Here is a 17,734-nt window from a genome sequence, read left to right as displayed (position 1 = left end):
TCACTAATCCTTTGGGACCAGTCTTCATTTCCAAGAAGAAATGTTACTAGCCTTTGAAGAAGTCCCTTATTAAAGCATGATGTACTTGGCATGGCCGAGATGCCATGGAATTAAATGTTGCCTAAATGGTTTGCCCATGAGGGGAGTGGGAACGCAGGAGAGAGCCTTGGCACTGCTTGGGGGATGTGGCTCCTAAGGTTTGGGGACCCACGTCACTTCCACCCTTGGTCACTTTTAGTCAACTGTTGTTTTTATTTATTTATTTATTTATTTATATTTTTTAATTTTTTTTTAAAGATTTTTTTAATTTTTTATTTGACAGAGAGAGATCACAAGTAGATAGAGAGGCAGGCAGAGAGAGAGAGAGAGGGAAGCAGGCTCCCTGCTGAGCAGAGAGGCCGATGCGGGGCTCGATCCCAGGACCCTGAGATCATGACCTGAGCCGAAGGCAGCGGCTTAACCCACTGAGCCACCCAGGCGCCCAGTTGTTTTTTTTTTTTAAAGATTTTATTTATTTATGTATTTGAGAGAATGAAAGAGCATGAGCAGGGGGAGAGGGAGCGGCAGACTCCCCACCGGACAGGGAGCCCAACCCGGGGCTCACGACTTGAGTCGATGGCAGACGTTTAACTGACTTAACCCAGGCGGCCCACTTTCCCTCCACTCTTGAGCCCTGATTGCCGCAGGGGCTGAGACAGAAAGGAGTGGGGTTGTTCTAGAACGCAAGGCTGTGTGCTGATTAACGGCCTCCCGAGTCCACCCTCGCTGGCGGGCTGGAGGGCACCGTGGCCAGCCAGGCTAGGCATGGTGCCACCTTTGCGTCACTCTGCAGGTCAGAACGTTCTGGGCTGACGTTTCTGCAGTCCTGTGGAGTCTGGATTCTGGCCAGCCCTTTGTTCAGGTCACAGAGAAATGCTAGGCTACCCCGAGGTGCTTGCATCCAGAATCCTGGCCCTGGTCATTGCAGAGCTGAAGGGATTGTCTGAGTCACCACTCTGTGTCCCCATGACTACCTCCTGTCCCCAGGAGGGCGGCCGGGCTACAAGCCACTGCCAGCGCTGTGGGGGCTGCCAGGCGGGCCACGGCTTCTCGAGCAGATGCACAGATGACCAGAAGCCCCCTTCTGTTCACATGTTCTTGGTCTTTGCATTCCTTGGTAAGGGCCTGCCAGCCCTGCTTTTCCATTTCAGCCAGCCTCGGCCAGTGCCCAACGCAACTGAACTAACCTACAGAGCAGCAGTTTTGGTCATTGAGCCTCGTGACTCTTTTACATTTAAAATGATACAGATGCAACTGGAATGCAGCCTCTTAAAAGAGTAGAACACTACGGAAAATACACAAAAATCGTCCTTGATGGTTCAGGGTGCCTGTTAGTGGTGTGTCCTTACAGAAAGACCTCAACCTTGGGAGTGCTGTGGGCAGGCTGGGCCAGGACCCCCAATGCCATTGGACTTGTCACACCTGTCCTGGGGCAGCTCCTGATGCCAATGGAGCTGACTTAGCCTTGTTCAGAGGCTGCCCAGGGCCATGAGAGGCTTCCTAGCCTGTAACTGGGAACCAGGGAAATCCGGCTGGCCTTTTTTGCAGACAGCTACGGACTCGAACCCAGATCAGAGCATCCCTTACCCTGATCTCATTAGATCCCTAACTGGCAGGGTGAGGAGGGCGGGGGTTTATCCAAGTCTCCTGGCTTTGCTGGGAGATGAAAGCCTGCAGACTTCACCTCCCTCCCTCCTCATTCCCCTCCTTGCTCTCTCTTTCCTATTTTTAGGTACTTTGTACTGAAGATTTCTGCAGGAATTGAATATCCTGGGGAGATCAGGTGGCCACTAGCCTTCTGCCTCTTCCTGGCTTGGGTGATTGTGTATGCGTCCCTAGCTAAAGGAATCAAGACATCAGGAAAAGTAAGAACCTGTATTTATCTAAAAAAAAAAAAATCTCTGGGACTCCCAGGCATGGTTGTATCATGAAGCCGCAAAAGAGCCCTGGCAAGAGAGTCAGGATACATGGTCGTAGTTCTGACTCTGACCCTGAGTAGCTCTAGGACCTTGGGCAAGTGACTTCACTCCCATCTGGAAAATGGGATAATAACACCTTTCTTTCAGGGTTGTTTTGGGGACCAAATGAGACGAATGCACACAGAGCTCCTGAGGGATGGTGGGGGTCCTGATTCGTTTCCTTCCTCTCCTGTCGGGGGCTGCCACTTCGTTCAGCAGAGGGGACCCATGTCCTATGATTCGGTCACTCTCCCTAGCTCTAGAATTAGTGCTGCTGGCTTTTCGCTTCTTGGTATGGCTGCCCAGTCAGTTAGTGCTTCTGCTGAGAAGCTGGAAAAAAGACCAAAATTGTGAAGTGGATTCCTTCTCATCACTCCCACCACCATGCTCTGGATTTCTCACACCCTTTTTGCAACCCCCACAGCCAAACACTCTTCCACTTCACGTGCACAAAGCACGGCATGGTGACAGTCCTGCCAGTGGGATCTTGGTTGAGTAAAGACGGGGCCACTCTGTCCGAGCAGTCCCTTGGCTGGCCCTTTGGAGAGGTTGGAATTCCCACCCCAGGCTCAGTTCCAAGGCACAGAAGGCAAGGAGTCTGGGAAACCGCAAGACACACCGGACATTCTTGTAAGGGTCACACTGTTTCCCCTCATCTTCTTGCTGCTTTAGAAAAAAAAAAAAAAAAAACCCTGTTAAACAGTTAACCGGTCACTTGATGATAATCAATATTATTTAATCATCCTAAGGGTGACCATCCTAAGGGTGGCTCAGGATGAAACCCAAGATGTCTTTCAGGCCCAAGGAATGAGTGTGGCAGTGGTGGGCTCAGATCAGAGGTTGTGGGGTTGATTTGGTCTAGGTGTCAGGGTCTCAAGGCTCCTCCTCCCACCTCCCAGGTGGGCTACATAACCCCCTGCCAGGTGGCCAAACCTGGCACCCATCAGCGCAGAGCTAGTCTGTCCTTTCCCTGGGCCCATGGCTGTGCCCATAGGTGCCTTTGGATAACAGCTCTTTCTGCTGCCCGTCCTGTAATCTGCAGCCACAGGGACTCGAGCTGTGGGCTCCAGCAGGATAGTCGGGATTGCAAGAGGCAGGGGCTGCACCTCAAATCACATAAGGTTGGGGGGGGGAAGCAGACTGGGGGTGAGGAGCTGAGTTTTAGTCCGGGGCTTCCCACAGGCTTTGCTGTGTGGGGATATCTCTACCTGGGCCATGGAGCCTGGCTTAGCTTCTGGTTTGCTCTTAGCTTTTATTTGTTTTTCTAATACAATGAAAAGCAAATTTTCCTTTATCTCTTGCGGAAGTCTTCAGCTTCCCCATTTCTAAAGTGAAGGCAGTCAGCTCGGGGTGTCTGAGATGCTGGAGCTCTAACGTCATTCTGTCTGAACACTTGCTGGGGGAGCTGATCTTAGTTTTCCTCTCTGGCCTCAGTTTCCCCTTCTGTAAAATGAGAGCTGGGATCACATGACCCCCGAGGAGCCTGCTGAGTCTGAATCAGTGGTTAAGATTAGATTGTTTCTCTAAGGCAGCAGGAAAATCGGGGAAATGTTGAGATGACCCTTACATCAATGGCCCATGTGTTCTGAGGTTCCTGAACTCCTTGCCTTTTGTGGCTTGGATCCCAGCCAAGTGCTTGCTTAGCAAGAGTGGCCAAGTATTTGCACAAAGAAAATCTCACTGTTGGGACTGTCCCTTACAACTTGAGATAGAGACAGGGCAACCTTGACCATGATTGACATGGCCAGAGAGGTCTCTAGCGGACAGTTATCTAGCAAGATAGGTTAGGTGGGGACTGCCAGAGCGGAGGTAGTAGGTAAGGAGGGAGAGCAGTGGTCCTGTCAGTGACCTAGGGAAGGATGGCTTGCTGGCTCTAGAGTTGGAGCAACCTGAGTTCAAATCCTGCCTTTATCACTTTCTCACTGTGTAACTTTGGACAAATCATTTGACCCATGGAGCCTCAGTGTCTGCATCTGTAGTTGGGGGTAACAGTATGTATCACATAAGATCGTTATAGGGATTAATGAGATCGGCCACATATAATCCCTGGCATATGGTCGGTTCTTCACTAGCATTGGCTTTTCTCATTTTTGTGACGATGAATGTCTGATATAGTGGGTGGGCACCGCACCACTCTGACATCCTGAAAGCCGCGGCTTTGGTGGGGAAATGGGGAGAGGAAGGGAGCTTTGTTGAGCACCACGTGCGCAGCCCTGTGCTAACTGCGGCGCGTGCATCAGTTCAGTCATCTGCACAACGGCCCGCTGAGGAAGGACATTTGCTCCCATTTTATGGATAGAGAAGGTGAGGTGCAGCAAGGTTGAGTAAATTGCCTAAGGCCACACGACTTGTGGGATGTGAACCTAAGGTGTTTCCTTTTAAAGCCTGGACTCTTCCCAGGCCATGACATCGTTTCCCCAGGAGGGGCTGTTAGGAAGAGATGGGCATGCAGAACTATAGAGTCGTTGTTTGCACAGCGGGAAGGAAAGTCCCCCCACTGGGAGCCAGCACCCTGGCCTCCCTACCCCATCTCCGCCACCACCAGCTGTCATTGGTGGTGGGGGGGGGCAAGTCCCAGGAGGCACTGGAGCCTTACTTTCCACATCTGCAAACTCAGGGCTTAGAATGAAAGTTCTCTAAGACCCTTTGAGCTTTATTAGCCCATGGTTGTTTTGTTTTTTTTTTTAAAGATTTTATTTATTTATTTGACAAACAGAGATCACAAATAGGCAGAGAGGCAAGCAGAGAGAGAGAGAGAGAGAAGGAGGAGGCGGACTCCCTGCTAAGCAGAGAGCCTAATGCGGGACTCGATCCCAGGACCCTGGGATCATGACCTGAGCTGAAGGCAGAGGCTTTAACCCACTGAGCCACCCAGACGCCCCTGCTTCATGGTTTTTTAGGACAATGTTACAGCTTGTTCTTTCTGTTGGTTTGGGAGTTAATCCCTGGTGCTAGATTTTATAGGCATTCTGGTCTGGGAACTTTCCAGGAGCCGTGGGCTGGTAAGCTTTTCTTTTAGATCTGCTAACTTCTCATTCTGCTTCTTTGAGAACGGTTGCCAACTAAGGATCGATGATCTTTTTTTTTTCTTTTTTTTAAATGAGGAATGCCACCAGAAATATGAATCCCCATTTGTTATCTTGCCCTGGGGTGTGCACACATTGATCACGCACGGAGCATTGCTTGAAAGCCCAGGTGAATGCTTGGCTGAAGCTCCTCATTCTGACAGGCTCCTTTGTGATTGAAATCCCATGAAGACTGCCAGACTGCCATTTCTCTCTCTCTCTTTAAGATTTTTTTTATTTATTTATTTATTTATTTATTTATTTATTTATTTATTTCGAGAGTGACAGAGAAAGCACAAGCACACGGAGTGGCAGGCAGAGGGAGAGGGTAAGCAGACTCCGCACTGAGCAGGAAGTCTGCCATCGGACTTGGTCCAGGACCCCGGGATCACCACCAAGCCAAAGGCAGCTGCTAAACCGACCAAGCCGCCCAGGCACCCCAGACTGCCATTTCTAAGCAAAAGAGATATCCACCTTCTCCTGCAGCAAGATGAGCTCAGTTTCTCTTATGTGGGACCCTCAGAGACAAGAATGGCTTGTGGCTTCCTGTGAGACCTCCAGCTCCCTTCGCGCAGCTAGAATTCCAGGGGCAGGGGTGACCAGCAGACTGCCTGAAGGTCAGCTTGTGGCCTGTTTGAGCTCAGGACCCACACTGCCTGAGTGCTAAGGCACCAACAGTGCCTGGGGTGGCAAGATTTCAGGAGACACTCTTTCTCAGGCTCCTGCACCCGTGTGGTCAGCTCTGAGAGTGAGTGCCTCCTTCAGTATTGTACCCTTAGTGCTGCACTGGCTGCCTCCCAGTCCCAGCTCTGCCCACCCATTTCTGATCACGTGGCCAGCAGAGTGGCCCTGCTGAAAAGAACAGAGGCTTTGGAATCGGAAAGCTTTAGGTTTGGATCTTGGCTTCAGCTGGGAGATCCTGAGTGAGATGTTTAACCTCTTGTGACATGCATAATTGGAGTCTCATTTTCTTCTTCTGCAAAATGGGACTGCTCACCGCTGACCCATAGAGGGAGCTCCAGAAATGGTTGTGTGCACGCAGGTTCCTTGGAAGGCAGATAACAGGTGTCTCAGCTCCGTAGACTGGTGCCATTCTGCTGGTTTTCTTCTGCCAGCCCCTGCTGCCCGGGTCACCTCTTCTTCCTTGCTTCCCCCCATCCTTACTTCCTGCAAGCCCCCATGGTCAGGAGGTGAAGAGGATATTCCTCTGTTGTCACCTACCACACTGTCTTGGTGGGGTGGGGAGGTCAGACTGGCCAGGATGTCTTCCTCCCAGTTCCATCCCACAGTGGGGAGGGCAGCCTGGGGCTGTTCTGGGACGGTGATTTTCTTCCAAGATGTCAAATGCCTTTGGGTTTCGCAGTGTGTGTGTGTGTGTGCTGAAGGGCTTCACTTCAGGGGAGAGACAGGGTTGGTGGGCTGGGGAGGATGGGGGCTGCCTTCTCCCATAGCCCCTAGTAATCACATTCTCTAGGAAGGGAGGCAGGGAGCTGCAGAGACCCCCGGCTGGTGGTGGTAGCAGTGCCGAGAAGGCAGACCCGCCAGTCCCTCTCTGTAGCCAAAAGGAAAGTCTTGACCTTGATGGTAGGTGGGGTTTAGAGGAAGAAAATAGCCCCTCCTGTTTCCGTAACTGGCAGTCCAGCGCAGTGGGAAGTCTACCCTTTCAGCTGCTGAGGCCGATCCCTTACTCCCCCCCCCACCCCATCTTTCTCTCTCTCTCGTTCCGCATTGAATCGTCAGGAAATCCTGTAGCTCTTTCAGCAAAAGCGTATCCCTGTTGGAGGTGTCACTGGCCCTTGCCAGGAGTACAGCCTGGCCTCCGAACTTCTGTCCCGTGCCTCCTTTGCACCCCTGCAGTGTTACCCACTACTTCCCCACCTCCCCCCACCACCCCAGCCCTGGAGGAACCCAACCTGTTGACCCGGCCACCCAATGGCTGCAGCAGCTCCCTGTATCTCACAGGAAAGACCCCCACAGCTGGACATGATCTGTCCCCTCCCCACACCCCCATGTCTCTGAGTTCCTCTCCTACCTGTGCTCCCGCCGGCCACCCTGGACTCCTTCTTGCTGTTACTACGAGTCAGGAACACTCCCTCCTTAGGGCCTTTATTCCAGCAGTTCCCTCTGCTAGACCACCTCTCACACCCAGCTGGGTCCCTCTTACTTACTTCACGTCTTGATCAGTTTCTCAATGAGTCCTTCCCTGTCTGCCCATTTCAACATGGTCATCTTCCCAACCACCCACCCCAGCTTCCCGCCCCCCCTTACCCCGCTCTACTTCCTCTGTTTCCCAGTGCACTCATTACCCTCCAACATGCCAGATAATACGGTTAGGACCACTCCTGGCTGTCTGTCTCCCTAGCTGGAATGTCAGCTATTCAAGGGCAAGCGTCTTCATGAAGTTTCCTGATATACCCAAATGCTTAATGAAATGACCCCAACAGTTCTACCTTAGTCTCGATCCTAACCTTCCCTCAGCCCACCTTTGCAAGTCCCTGACTCTGTCCCTGTCCCCTGAAAACCCAGTGCCTGCCAGTCCTGGCCATTCCGGAGACCTTGCTATGCCCTGGGGCCAGTGTGTGGTGGCACCTGTGTCTCCCTCCCAGGGGATGGGTGTTCCAGGTGCCCCAGGAGGGGAGACTGAAGCTGGGGATGTGGGAATGGGTGGCCCTGAGCCTGCAGTGCTTGCCCACCTCAAGGATCAAGGAGGGTTTGGGGGGAGCTCAGCCTCATCCCTGCAAGGTCTTTGGTTGGACCTTTGGGATTCAAATGGCAGAGGGTTGCCATTGTTACCAAATTCAGGGCTGGGGAATCCTGGGCAAGACTAACATGACGCTTCTGGTGCCAGTGCCCCCAGACCTGTCCCATTTTGTGTGACCTGTCCCAGGGAACTCCTCCAAGAGTCCCGCGAGGAATATGAGTCATTATCGCCACTTTGCGGGTATGGACACTGAGTCTCAGAGAAGTTAAGTCATTTCTCAAGTGGCCCAGTTCGTAAGGGATGGGGCTAGGATTTGAACTCAGGCTTGCAGGATGGGATCCTGATCCCAGGCTCTTGCTTTTACCCAGATGTTTGGTAGACAGGTAAGTCTCACCCAGCCACAGGCCCCAAGTTCTGCTGATGTTACTCCCCAAATGTTTCTTGACTCTGGTCCCTCCTAGGAGGCAATCCAGGAGCATCCAGATTTGGATGCTTAACCACCTGAGCCACCCACGTGGCCCTAAACTTAGATGTTTCCAAGATCGTGCTCTTTGCACCTCGCCAGGCTGCCTCCCTTAAGGAGTCTGTATACACAAGGATGGAAAGCTTGAGCTAGAAGATCCGTCTCTCATGGTGGATTTGGGGGCCTCAAGCAGAGGGTGGGGTCGGAGTTGGGGAGGTGGGAGGCACATTACTTTCCTCCCTGGGTAGTTACTCAGGGAGCTGTCTCCTCGGCAGCTGGGTTGAGGGGGATGAGGTGGCCCCAGCCTTCCACACTGCACCCCACACGCCCACCGTCCTGGGTGTCGCTACACAGAGTTTGTTTCTGGTTCTCCCTGCTCTTGGGTCCCCGGGCCTGCCTCATGCCCCTGGCCTTGGCAGAGTCTGGGGGAACCACCCTGGCAACTTTACCATCAGGCTTGTGGGTCCAGCCAGCCTCTGTCGATGCCTCTGCAGCGTGGCCACAGCCCGCGGCTCGGCTCCTCCCAGCCTCCCTTTCGGATGGTTCTTTCAGGTGGTGTACTTCACGGCCACGTTCCCGTATGTCGTGCTCGTGATCCTCCTCATCCGCGGGGTCACCCTGCCCGGAGCTGGCGCTGGGATCTGGTACTTCATCACGCCGAAGTGGGAGAAACTCACGGACGCCACGGTGGGCTTATGCTTTCATTTACAAACCCCACTCTGGGACAGCTGGACGATGGGGGACAGACTTCCTCCTGCAGCATAGCTCACTGTTTGCTTTTCCAAGGTCCTGATAGCCTCGGGCCATTGTGTGCTCTGGAGCTCTTTGATGAGAAGTGGGCAGCAGGGTGTGTTCTGACCCCTGGAGCGGTCGTCCTCCGTTGTGGTCCTCCCTCCGGGGCTGCGGTGCAGTCTGGAATGAAGAACGCCCTCCCCTTACTCATAGCACTGGGCCCCTCACACCACTCCTCTGGTACTCATTACCGCATGTTGGGAATGGACTTCTGCTGGGTGGACCATGGCAGCACAAACCATGACAATTATCCCTGAAAGGGCGCGGACGCATTTGCAGACTTGTGACGCATCCACACGGAGCGAGCGCACGCTTGTATTTCCTCTTTGCCGATCTGTGCGGGCAAAAATCCCCACCTCCCAAACCTCCCAAGGAGGGGGTTCTTTAATGAGTGAATTTTCTCACCTTAAAGAGAGACTCACTTTTATAGAGAGTTGAGAACATTGAGAACACATAGCCGTAGCTTGGATGGGTCTGACTCCACCTAGCAGAAAACCCCCAGATGATGACAGTGCGAATAAGAGTTTACTTCCCTCCTATGCGCTGAAGTGGCCCCGGGGCACATAGCAAGGTACTCCACGTAGTGAAGGTTCCACAGTGTCCCAGGCTCCCATCTTCCCATTCTCAATCGCTCACTTCTCTTACGGCTGCCAGAACTCCTGCCATCATAGCAGCATTCCAGGTAGCCCAAAGGGGTGAGGAAAGGAATGGAAATAGGTACCCTCCCTCTCTTTAAAGAAGGAGAAACCCTAGAAGTCCTGCATTACACTTGATTTTCACATCGTTGGTCAGAAACAAAATCACGGGATTATCCCCTCCTAGCTGCACTTGCCCTTGATGCTGGGAGGCAGTCTTTGTTGGGCCGGATGAACGGCTGCCTCTAAGGAAAACCAAGGCTTTGTTACTGAGGAGTATGGGAGAATGGATGCTGGGGTAGGTACAGACTTGCCAGCATACAGCACCCCCTTGAACTTTCTCTTTGCATATTAAAAGTGCAATTTTAAAACTGGATTTAATTTATGAAATGGTGGGAGGTCTGTTCTACAAATCATGTAAGTCTCCAGTGCTAACTCCTGAGTGGCCTTCTGGAGTTTTATGAGGACTGTGCCAAGAGAACCAGGAGGCATTGTTGGCCAAGTTCAAGGAGGATGTGGCTTTAGGATCCACTGGGCTTCGGCATAGGCGGTTTTACTAAGGGGAGCAGCTGTAGGACTTCACATTTCTAATAGCAGGGACATCTGTGAGAATGTCAGCTTAAACAGATCTTTATCTTGTACCCATGACTGCATTTGGCTGTTGCAGCTGTCTTTGGAGAGTGTCTGCAGCAGAAGAAAGGGCTCTCCCCTTCTGCTCAGCTTTATCCATGGCAAGACATAGAAGCATGAAATGTGTTTGTAGTTTGAGTTCCTTTCCTTTGCTTACAGTCTCCCAGGTAATTTCCTGCCTTTTTGGCTTCCAGCACAAACGATGCATGTCGGTGCCAATGTCCTCTCTCTTCTGACTACCTCTCCACCGGGGAGGGGACGTGGCACTGGGCAGGAGAGACTCCCCTCCCCTGGGCCAGCCTCCTCCTGACCTTGGATCTTCTCCCCTTTGGCCTCCCAGGTCTGGAAGGATGCTGCCACTCAGATCTTCTTCTCTTTGTCTGCCGCGTGGGGAGGCCTGATCACTCTCTCTTCCTACAACAAATTCCACAACAACTGCTACAGGTATGTGGGGCCTCTGGAGGGCCGAGCAGCAGGTGAGTGGGATGAGAGTGGGGACAGATCAGAGAGCCTGAAGCAGAGCCAGAGGGCTGCCTCTGCCAGAGGGGAAACCAACCGTGAAGGCCTCTCTGTTGGCTTCTGGTGGCCCGGACCCCAACTTGCAGGGCTGTGTCTGACACATGGCTCCGGGGCTGTTTATGGGATGGAGCTGAGGGTCTCCAGAGGTTGCCCTGCTGTATGCTCTGTCCTGGCACGGTCGTTTGTGAGCTATGGAGACGATCACATGGTAGTCCCGGATGGAGTATGGTCACTGTCACTTGACAAATGTTTTTCCAGGGACCCCTGTAAGGAAGGCAGCAAGGTACAGTGAAAGAAAACTCTGCTGATGCATATGTTAAGTAATGGAAACGTCAGCAGGTGTGGCGGCGTCCCTTTCACGATGCATGTGTGCATCAAATCATCAGGCTGTACACTTGAACTCTATTACCGTTTGTATCCATTGTCATACCTCAGTAAAGCTGAAGAAACAATGCAGAATCTGGGTCCCCATCCAGATCTGTTAATGAGAGTATCTGGAGGTGGGGTGGCTCCAGGGGTCTACAGGGACGGGATCCTTGGGAGATCCTGAAACGTGGTGAGAGTGAGAACACTGGATGGTGTAATATTAGACCAGGGGCTCTGCAACCCCAAAGACCTCCACCTGGGAGAGCCTGGACAGCTCCTGGAGCAGGTGACATCTGAAAGTTAAACACATCCAGCAAGCGATAGAAGATAAGGTCTGGTCTCCTGGAGAGCTGATTTAAAATAGGAAGGGAGGGAGGAGGGAGAGAAGGGAGGAAAGGAAGGAAGGAAGGAAGGAAGGGAGGGAAAAATGAAAAGAGAAGGAGTGCCCAGAGTCAGATGGACTTGGATTTGGATTATAGCTTCACCATTTACTAAAACTCAAGACGCGGGCAAGATACTTCACTTCTCAGAGCCTCTTTCCTCTCATCTGTAAAATGCAGATGGTAGTATCCCGTGGAGAGGTGAGAGCTGATGTATGCAAAGTTAGCACAGCAGTATTTCACAGGTAGTAGGTACTCAATAAATGGTAGCTGCCATTATTATTATTATCATCATCATCATTATCATCATTTTCTAATAATGTATGAGCTATTTTGTGAACCAAGAGGAGCAGGTTAAGTGCAGCTGTGACCTGAGCCAGCTGGGATGGCTCCAGACAGTTGAGATTTCTGCTGGGCCACGTTCCAGCCGGTGCAGAGGAGGTGGGAGTGTACAGTACGTGGTGGGAACAGCCAGCAGGGGGCATGAGTGCGAACGTGATGGAGACCTGGGTGGGAGCAGGTTCAAGCACTGGAGCCCAAGGAGGGTGCACGTGAGGCTGGAAGGAACCCGGCCTAGCTCGGCTGAGGCCAGGCTGGAGACAGCCTGTGTATGAACTTGCGAGGGCTACGGAACAAATACCACAGGGCGTGTGGTCTAAACAACAGACATTCCTTTCTCTCAGTTCTGGAGACCGGAAGTCCCAGATTGCGGGTTTGACGGGGCTGATTTCCTCTGAGACTTCTCTCTCTGGCTCGTAGGGCCGTCTCCTCCCTGCGTCCTCACGTGCTCTTCCCTGTGTGTGTGTATCTGTGTCCTCCTCTCCTCCTTTAGCAAGGGCACTGGTCACCCTGGAGGCCGTCCCACCCCGATGACGTCCTTCTAGCTTAATTCCCTGTGTAAAGACCTTGTCTTCAAACACAGTTACCTTCTGAGGAACTGGGGGTTAGAACCTCAACACAGGAATTTGGGGGCACACAATTCAACCCGAAACAGCTAGAATGCCAGCTAACGTGTGTGAACCTCGCTGGTCACAGCTGCTTATTAATGTATGACCCCAGAACCCGTCTGAATGCAGTCCAAGGGGGTCGCATTGCTTTGCATTTGGGCAGAAAGGAGGCTCTGTGGTGTGGCAGAAGGAACACGGGACTGGACAAGGAGTCTGGATTCAAGTTCTGACCCACCATGAATGAGCCCATTCCCTGCTCCTGTACCTCTGTTTCCTCATCAGTAAACTAAGGGGTCAGACAAGGTGGGTTGTTCACCAAGCAGTTGCTCTGGGCCAGGCTCTGCGCACAACAACCTGTGAGAAAGGTGGGGTCAGTGCCACCATTTAAAATCACGTGGAAAGCAGTGACTTGCTCCAGGTCCTACCACCAACAGGAGGGAGGATCAGGATTTGAATCCTCTCTGAGGCTCCATTTGGCTTGACCTTTCTTCCTAGTCTAAGGCTGGGAAACTGCAGCCACATTACCAGTAGAGGGCGCCAAGGGTGAAGGCAGAGGGCTGGTCTCCCCTGCCTGAACACTGCCCCCCTCCCCCCAACCCCCGCCCCGGTTCTGGGTACTCCAAAGCCAGGCTGTCCTCAAACCCTAGTGGCCGTTCACGGTCCCACCGCCTCCTCTTCTCTCGTATATGATTCCTGTCCTGGAGTCCTTGAAAGGCTCCATCCCCTCTGTCTCTGCTCTGATGGGCAGTCCTGCCTCTGCCCCTTGGAGGAGAGGAGCCGGGGCTCTAGAGCGCCTGGGGCTTGAGTTTGGACCAAGAGGCCCAGGAACAGGGCAGTTGGAGAAATGTTTTTGAGCCTTTCGGTGCTTAGAAAATCGACCCTGGGGGGGTCTTTGATCAGGACCGTGAAAACGTGTAGAAGCAGACATGGACTCACCAACATGTGTGCATAAAAACACACAGGCATGCATTTATGTGACCTTCCCCTTGTCCCTTCCGACTCACAAAGCACAGCTAATGGCACACTCTCGTCCCCTCCCCCCAGGGACACTCTCATCGTAACCTGCACCAACAGTGCCACAAGCATCTTCGCCGGCTTCGTCATCTTCTCCGTGATTGGCTTCATGGCCAATGAACGCAAGGTCAACATTGAGAACGTGGCGGACCAAGGTAAGGTCATCTCCTGAGCTCCTGACCTATGCTATCTTGGGAAGCTGGCCTTCTGGAATAGAAGGGACGGTGGGACAGCGCAGGGTCCCTTTATTGGGAGACTCCAGGTGGGGCTAGAGCTGACCAGTGGCTCACCAAAGGGGTTGCTGTAAAAGTCCCATTCCTGCTTCCCTCTCCTCTCCTCTGTCTTCCATTTCTTCTCTTAAGTCAGCTCCACCTCAAGTAAGCTCACTCTACACCTGTTGCACCTGCTAAGGGCAGGTAGAGCCCTAAACTTTGGGTGACCTAGCGGCCCTGGAGCTGGTGTGGGCCCTGCCTGCGGCAGGGGGCTGTCCTTGCAGAGCGCCCTGGACAAACCCAGTGCAATGCTGGGCAGGAGCACTGACTTCAGAGCAGCCTTTTCCTGACAAAGTGCTTTCTGCCTAAAGATTAGGTCAAACGTGCTCTAGGGCCTTCTGCTTAGTTAGCAATGCAGACCTACAGGTTTCTGTTGTTGTTTTTCTCCGGGTGGATGGCGGTGGTGGGAGGAAAGTACAGTGTTCTTTTTTTTTTTTTTTTAAAGATTTATTTATTTGACAGAGAGAGATCACAAGTAGGCAGAGAGGTAGGCAGAGAGAGAGGAGGAAGCAGCCTCCCTGCCAAGCAGAGAGCCCGATGTGGGACTCGATCCCAGGACTCTGAGATCATGACCTGAGCCGAAGGCTGAGGCTTAACCCACTGAGCCACCCAGGCACCCGGGAAGTACAATGTTTACTTCCTACCCAAATGATCGCTATATTAGTGGTTGACATTTGTATGGAACTTTCGAGCTTGTAGGGAGCTTTCGTTTTTACCCCACTTGGTCTGTATTTCTCCCACAGCCTTTTGTAGGTGGTGCTGGATAATTTTATTTAACTCTTTCTTATTTCCACCCAGCCTTACTGCACGAGGGCTGGGGTGTTTACTAGGTGTCTGTGATGAACAGATTTCACTGTGGCCATCGCCTGTTATTACGATCATGCTCTAATCAGATGTTTACGGGACACCTCGGTGTCAGGACCGGGCCAGGGACATGTGGGGACGTGACCGTCCGCAGTGTGTTCCTGTGGGCAGCTTCTCCGTGCCATTGCTGTTGTTGGAGGAGCTCACTGCCGTTCTCAGATGATGGCTCCGATGCCTGCCTGGGAGGGAGCGAAGTCCTGGAAATGTCACCTTCTTGGTGGGCTGGTCCCCCAGGGATAATTAATTATGGCTTCAGCAGTGCTACCCATGCGGTGCGCAGCAGGCCTCAAAGAGTTAAGAACTGGCGCCTTGCAGGGGAGTAATTACCTCTCCCTGGAAAGAGTGTTAACCCCCGAGGGATGTTTGGTTCTGTGGCAGTTTTGAGAGAGTGCCACCCCCTCCCCAGAATGCTCAACCCCCTGGGGGGGTGGGGGGGGGAGAGAAGGCCTTGTCTTCGTGGGTGCCTTGCCACCCCAGCTGTCCTCATTTCCTCCCAGCAGAGTTGCCGGAGCAGGAAGGTCCTGCCCCATTTTCCAGCAGATCTGAGGTGTTTGTCACTTTGCGACACTACAGCCAAGCTCCCTGGGGGCCAGTGGCCCTGTTGTTGGGGTTAGGAGTCCTGAGATGTGGGGTCACTTTAGTTCACTCTTCTGAGCTCCTTCCTGCCCCCAGAAAAGGGATTCGGGGGCACATGTCGCTAAAAGCCGAACAGGACTTTGTTTTTTCTTTGCCAAGAAAGACTAAGACAATTGCCTGTGTTTGTTTCTGAGATGGCCTCTTTCCAGATTTTATTCACTTTCTCCGATTTAAGCGGGGAGGAGAACACTTCCTACGGGTTCTAACACTTTGTGTGAGTGTGTGGCGGTTTCTCATCATCACCAGCACAGGGACAGGGGAGGGGACACTGGCTCATGAGTCTTCCTGTCAGACCTCGTGGGGCAGCTGTCCCTGTTCATCTGGGTGGACACACATTCTTAGACATGACTTGCAAGATGTCTGGTTTTCTCAGGGACGATGGAGGCTCTACAGAATGTGGGACAGGGGTACGGGGTGGGCCTGCCGTCCATGCCAGCCCCAGTCCCTCCTCGCTGGGCAACATGGGCACGCAGACCATCAGAACCTGTGTGCTGACCCAATGTCAGTAACTGTGTTTCCGTCTTTAGTCCAAAACAGGTTCTCTTCTCAGGGGAGGCATTTTTGCCAATGTCATTTCTCCAAGTCTTAGTCGGTTTTGGGGAGACCCGGGTAGGATTGGTGATGACACCAGGTTGTCCTCTGCTTCTGCGATAGTGTAGGAAAGGGGACATGTTCTTCTCAGTCATCTACTTCAGAAAAACACCTTCCTGGGAAGTCAAACTTTTTTTTTTTTAAGGATTTTATGTATTTATTTGTCAAGTATATACCAGCAGGGGGTAGGGCAGGCAGAGGGAGAAGCAGACCCTCCGACCTTCCGCTAAGCAGGGAAGCAGGACCCTGGGGTCATGACCTGAGCCAAAGGCAGATGCTTAACCAACTAAGCCACCCCGGTGTCCCTGGGAAGTCAACCTTTGGGTCACTTGCCAACCACCTTCCTTACTGCCTGTGGAGCTGAGACTCACAGTCCAAATCCACCCGGAAGCTGTACCGGCAGCAGACATGCTCTTTCTCCCTCAGAAGGACTGGGTTAGACCGCAGTGCGTGAACACAGACGTGCGTATTGGATTCAGAGCTCCCAGTTCCGGGTCCCTAACTGTTCAGAGACACTGCTGATGAGAAGGGACACTCTCAAACAGGGACTGCCTGTCCACCCAACTGTGTCTCTCACCTGGATGCCAGCCCTTCCTTCCAAGAGCACAGCGGTGGGGCAGTGTCTGCTCTGAGAACTCCTCCCTTTGTCACGGGCTTCACAGCAGAGAGCCCTCCCCCAGTGGGCCGGGATTGTGAGGTCCCGCGTTGACCAGAGCCCTGGTTCTGTCTTGAGTGGTTCTCTAGGAAATAGGACGCCAGAGACCTCCTGTCCAAGCTGCTGTCACACAGAACCTCTCTCATCCCCTCTCAGGAGAAGAGTACGAGAATGATCTCTGTTTCCTGAGTTCTTACCAGGTCTAGGCATTGCTTGAAGCCCTTTATTTGTATCCATATATTTACATCTCACAGAAGCAAATGTATTGATATTCATCCAGAGAGAACCAGCCCCACCTCAAGTCTCTTGGCTGGAAGAGGCAGAGCTGGTTTTGCAGTCCCAGGGGGAGGGGGAGCTGTCAGGAGCCTGCCTTCCAGCCCCTGGGCTATACTTACACTGCTTCCCAGTGGGAGAGGAGAGGAACAGGGCCTGGCCTCTATGGGACATCCCGGCCTCATGGGGGAAGCTCTGCTGGGACTCAGTCAATCCCTTTTTCCAGTAAAACATAACAAAAGACCAAACTGAGTTGTACAAACTAATATAAAAATGTATTTGAAAAATCCACTCCCTGGCTGTCTTAGATAAACTGACTTTGCTGGAAACGATGCCTTCACCTGGGTGCTCTAGGGAGGCAGATATAATCGAAGAAGGCCAGGTGTTTTGTTTCCTGCCTCCCGGAAAAAGCAGGAAAGCCCAAAGGGCTAAATCCTGTTAAAGCAATCAACGAGGTGCTCCGGGAGTGGTCATTTCAGGACCTTCTCGTCCGCTTTATGGGCCCAGCTGTCGCCAGAGTCCCAAACTGGCTTCCTCGGTGTTCTGCGTTTGAGAGCTGTTTTGAACTGTACTTTAATACAGACTTTAATGGCTCACGCAGGGGGCCCTCAGAGAGCCTGGCAGTACCGTCTGGTCGATAAATGCATAAAGCAGGGCTGTCTTAGGCATTCAAGGCTTTCTATTTTAAATACCCCCAAGGCCCTCGGTAGCATTAAGAACTTACAACCTGATAAATTCTGGTTTAAAAAAGTGCTGCTGGGGCACCTGGGTGGCTTAGTCGTTAACCATCTGCCTTTGGCTCAGGTCCTGATCCCAGGGTCCCGGGGTGGAGCCCTGAATCAGGTACCCTGCTCAGCGGGAAGCCTGCTTCTTCCTCTCCCACCCCCCTTCTTCTGTTCCCTCTCTCACTATGTCTCTGTCCAAAAATAAGCAA

At 52.5% G+C, this 17,734-nt stretch overlaps 1 protein-coding gene across 1 annotated transcript in view; it reads left to right on the top strand.

Moving 5' to 3' along the window:
- SLC6A5 (solute carrier family 6 member 5) overlaps positions 1–17,734 on the top strand; it is a 54,745-nt gene that overhangs the window by 19,763 nt on the left and 17,248 nt on the right. The window contains exons 8-11 of the mRNA XM_046015861.1: positions 1,772–1,904; positions 8,779–8,913; positions 10,624–10,727; positions 13,540–13,664. Of these exons, the coding sequence (XP_045871817.1) occupies positions 1,772–1,904; positions 8,779–8,913; positions 10,624–10,727; positions 13,540–13,664 (497 nt within the window). The remainder of the gene's footprint in view (positions 1–1,771; positions 1,905–8,778; positions 8,914–10,623; positions 10,728–13,539; positions 13,665–17,734) is intronic.

The sequence above is a fragment of the Meles meles genome, chromosome 8 (genome assembly GCF_922984935.1).
Source record: "Meles meles chromosome 8, mMelMel3.1 paternal haplotype, whole genome shotgun sequence".
NCBI classification, from domain to species: Eukaryota; Metazoa; Chordata; class Mammalia; order Carnivora; family Mustelidae; genus Meles; species Meles meles.
The sequence above is the reverse complement of the archived record's forward strand: the minus strand, read 5'-3'. Positions and strand labels throughout refer to the sequence as shown.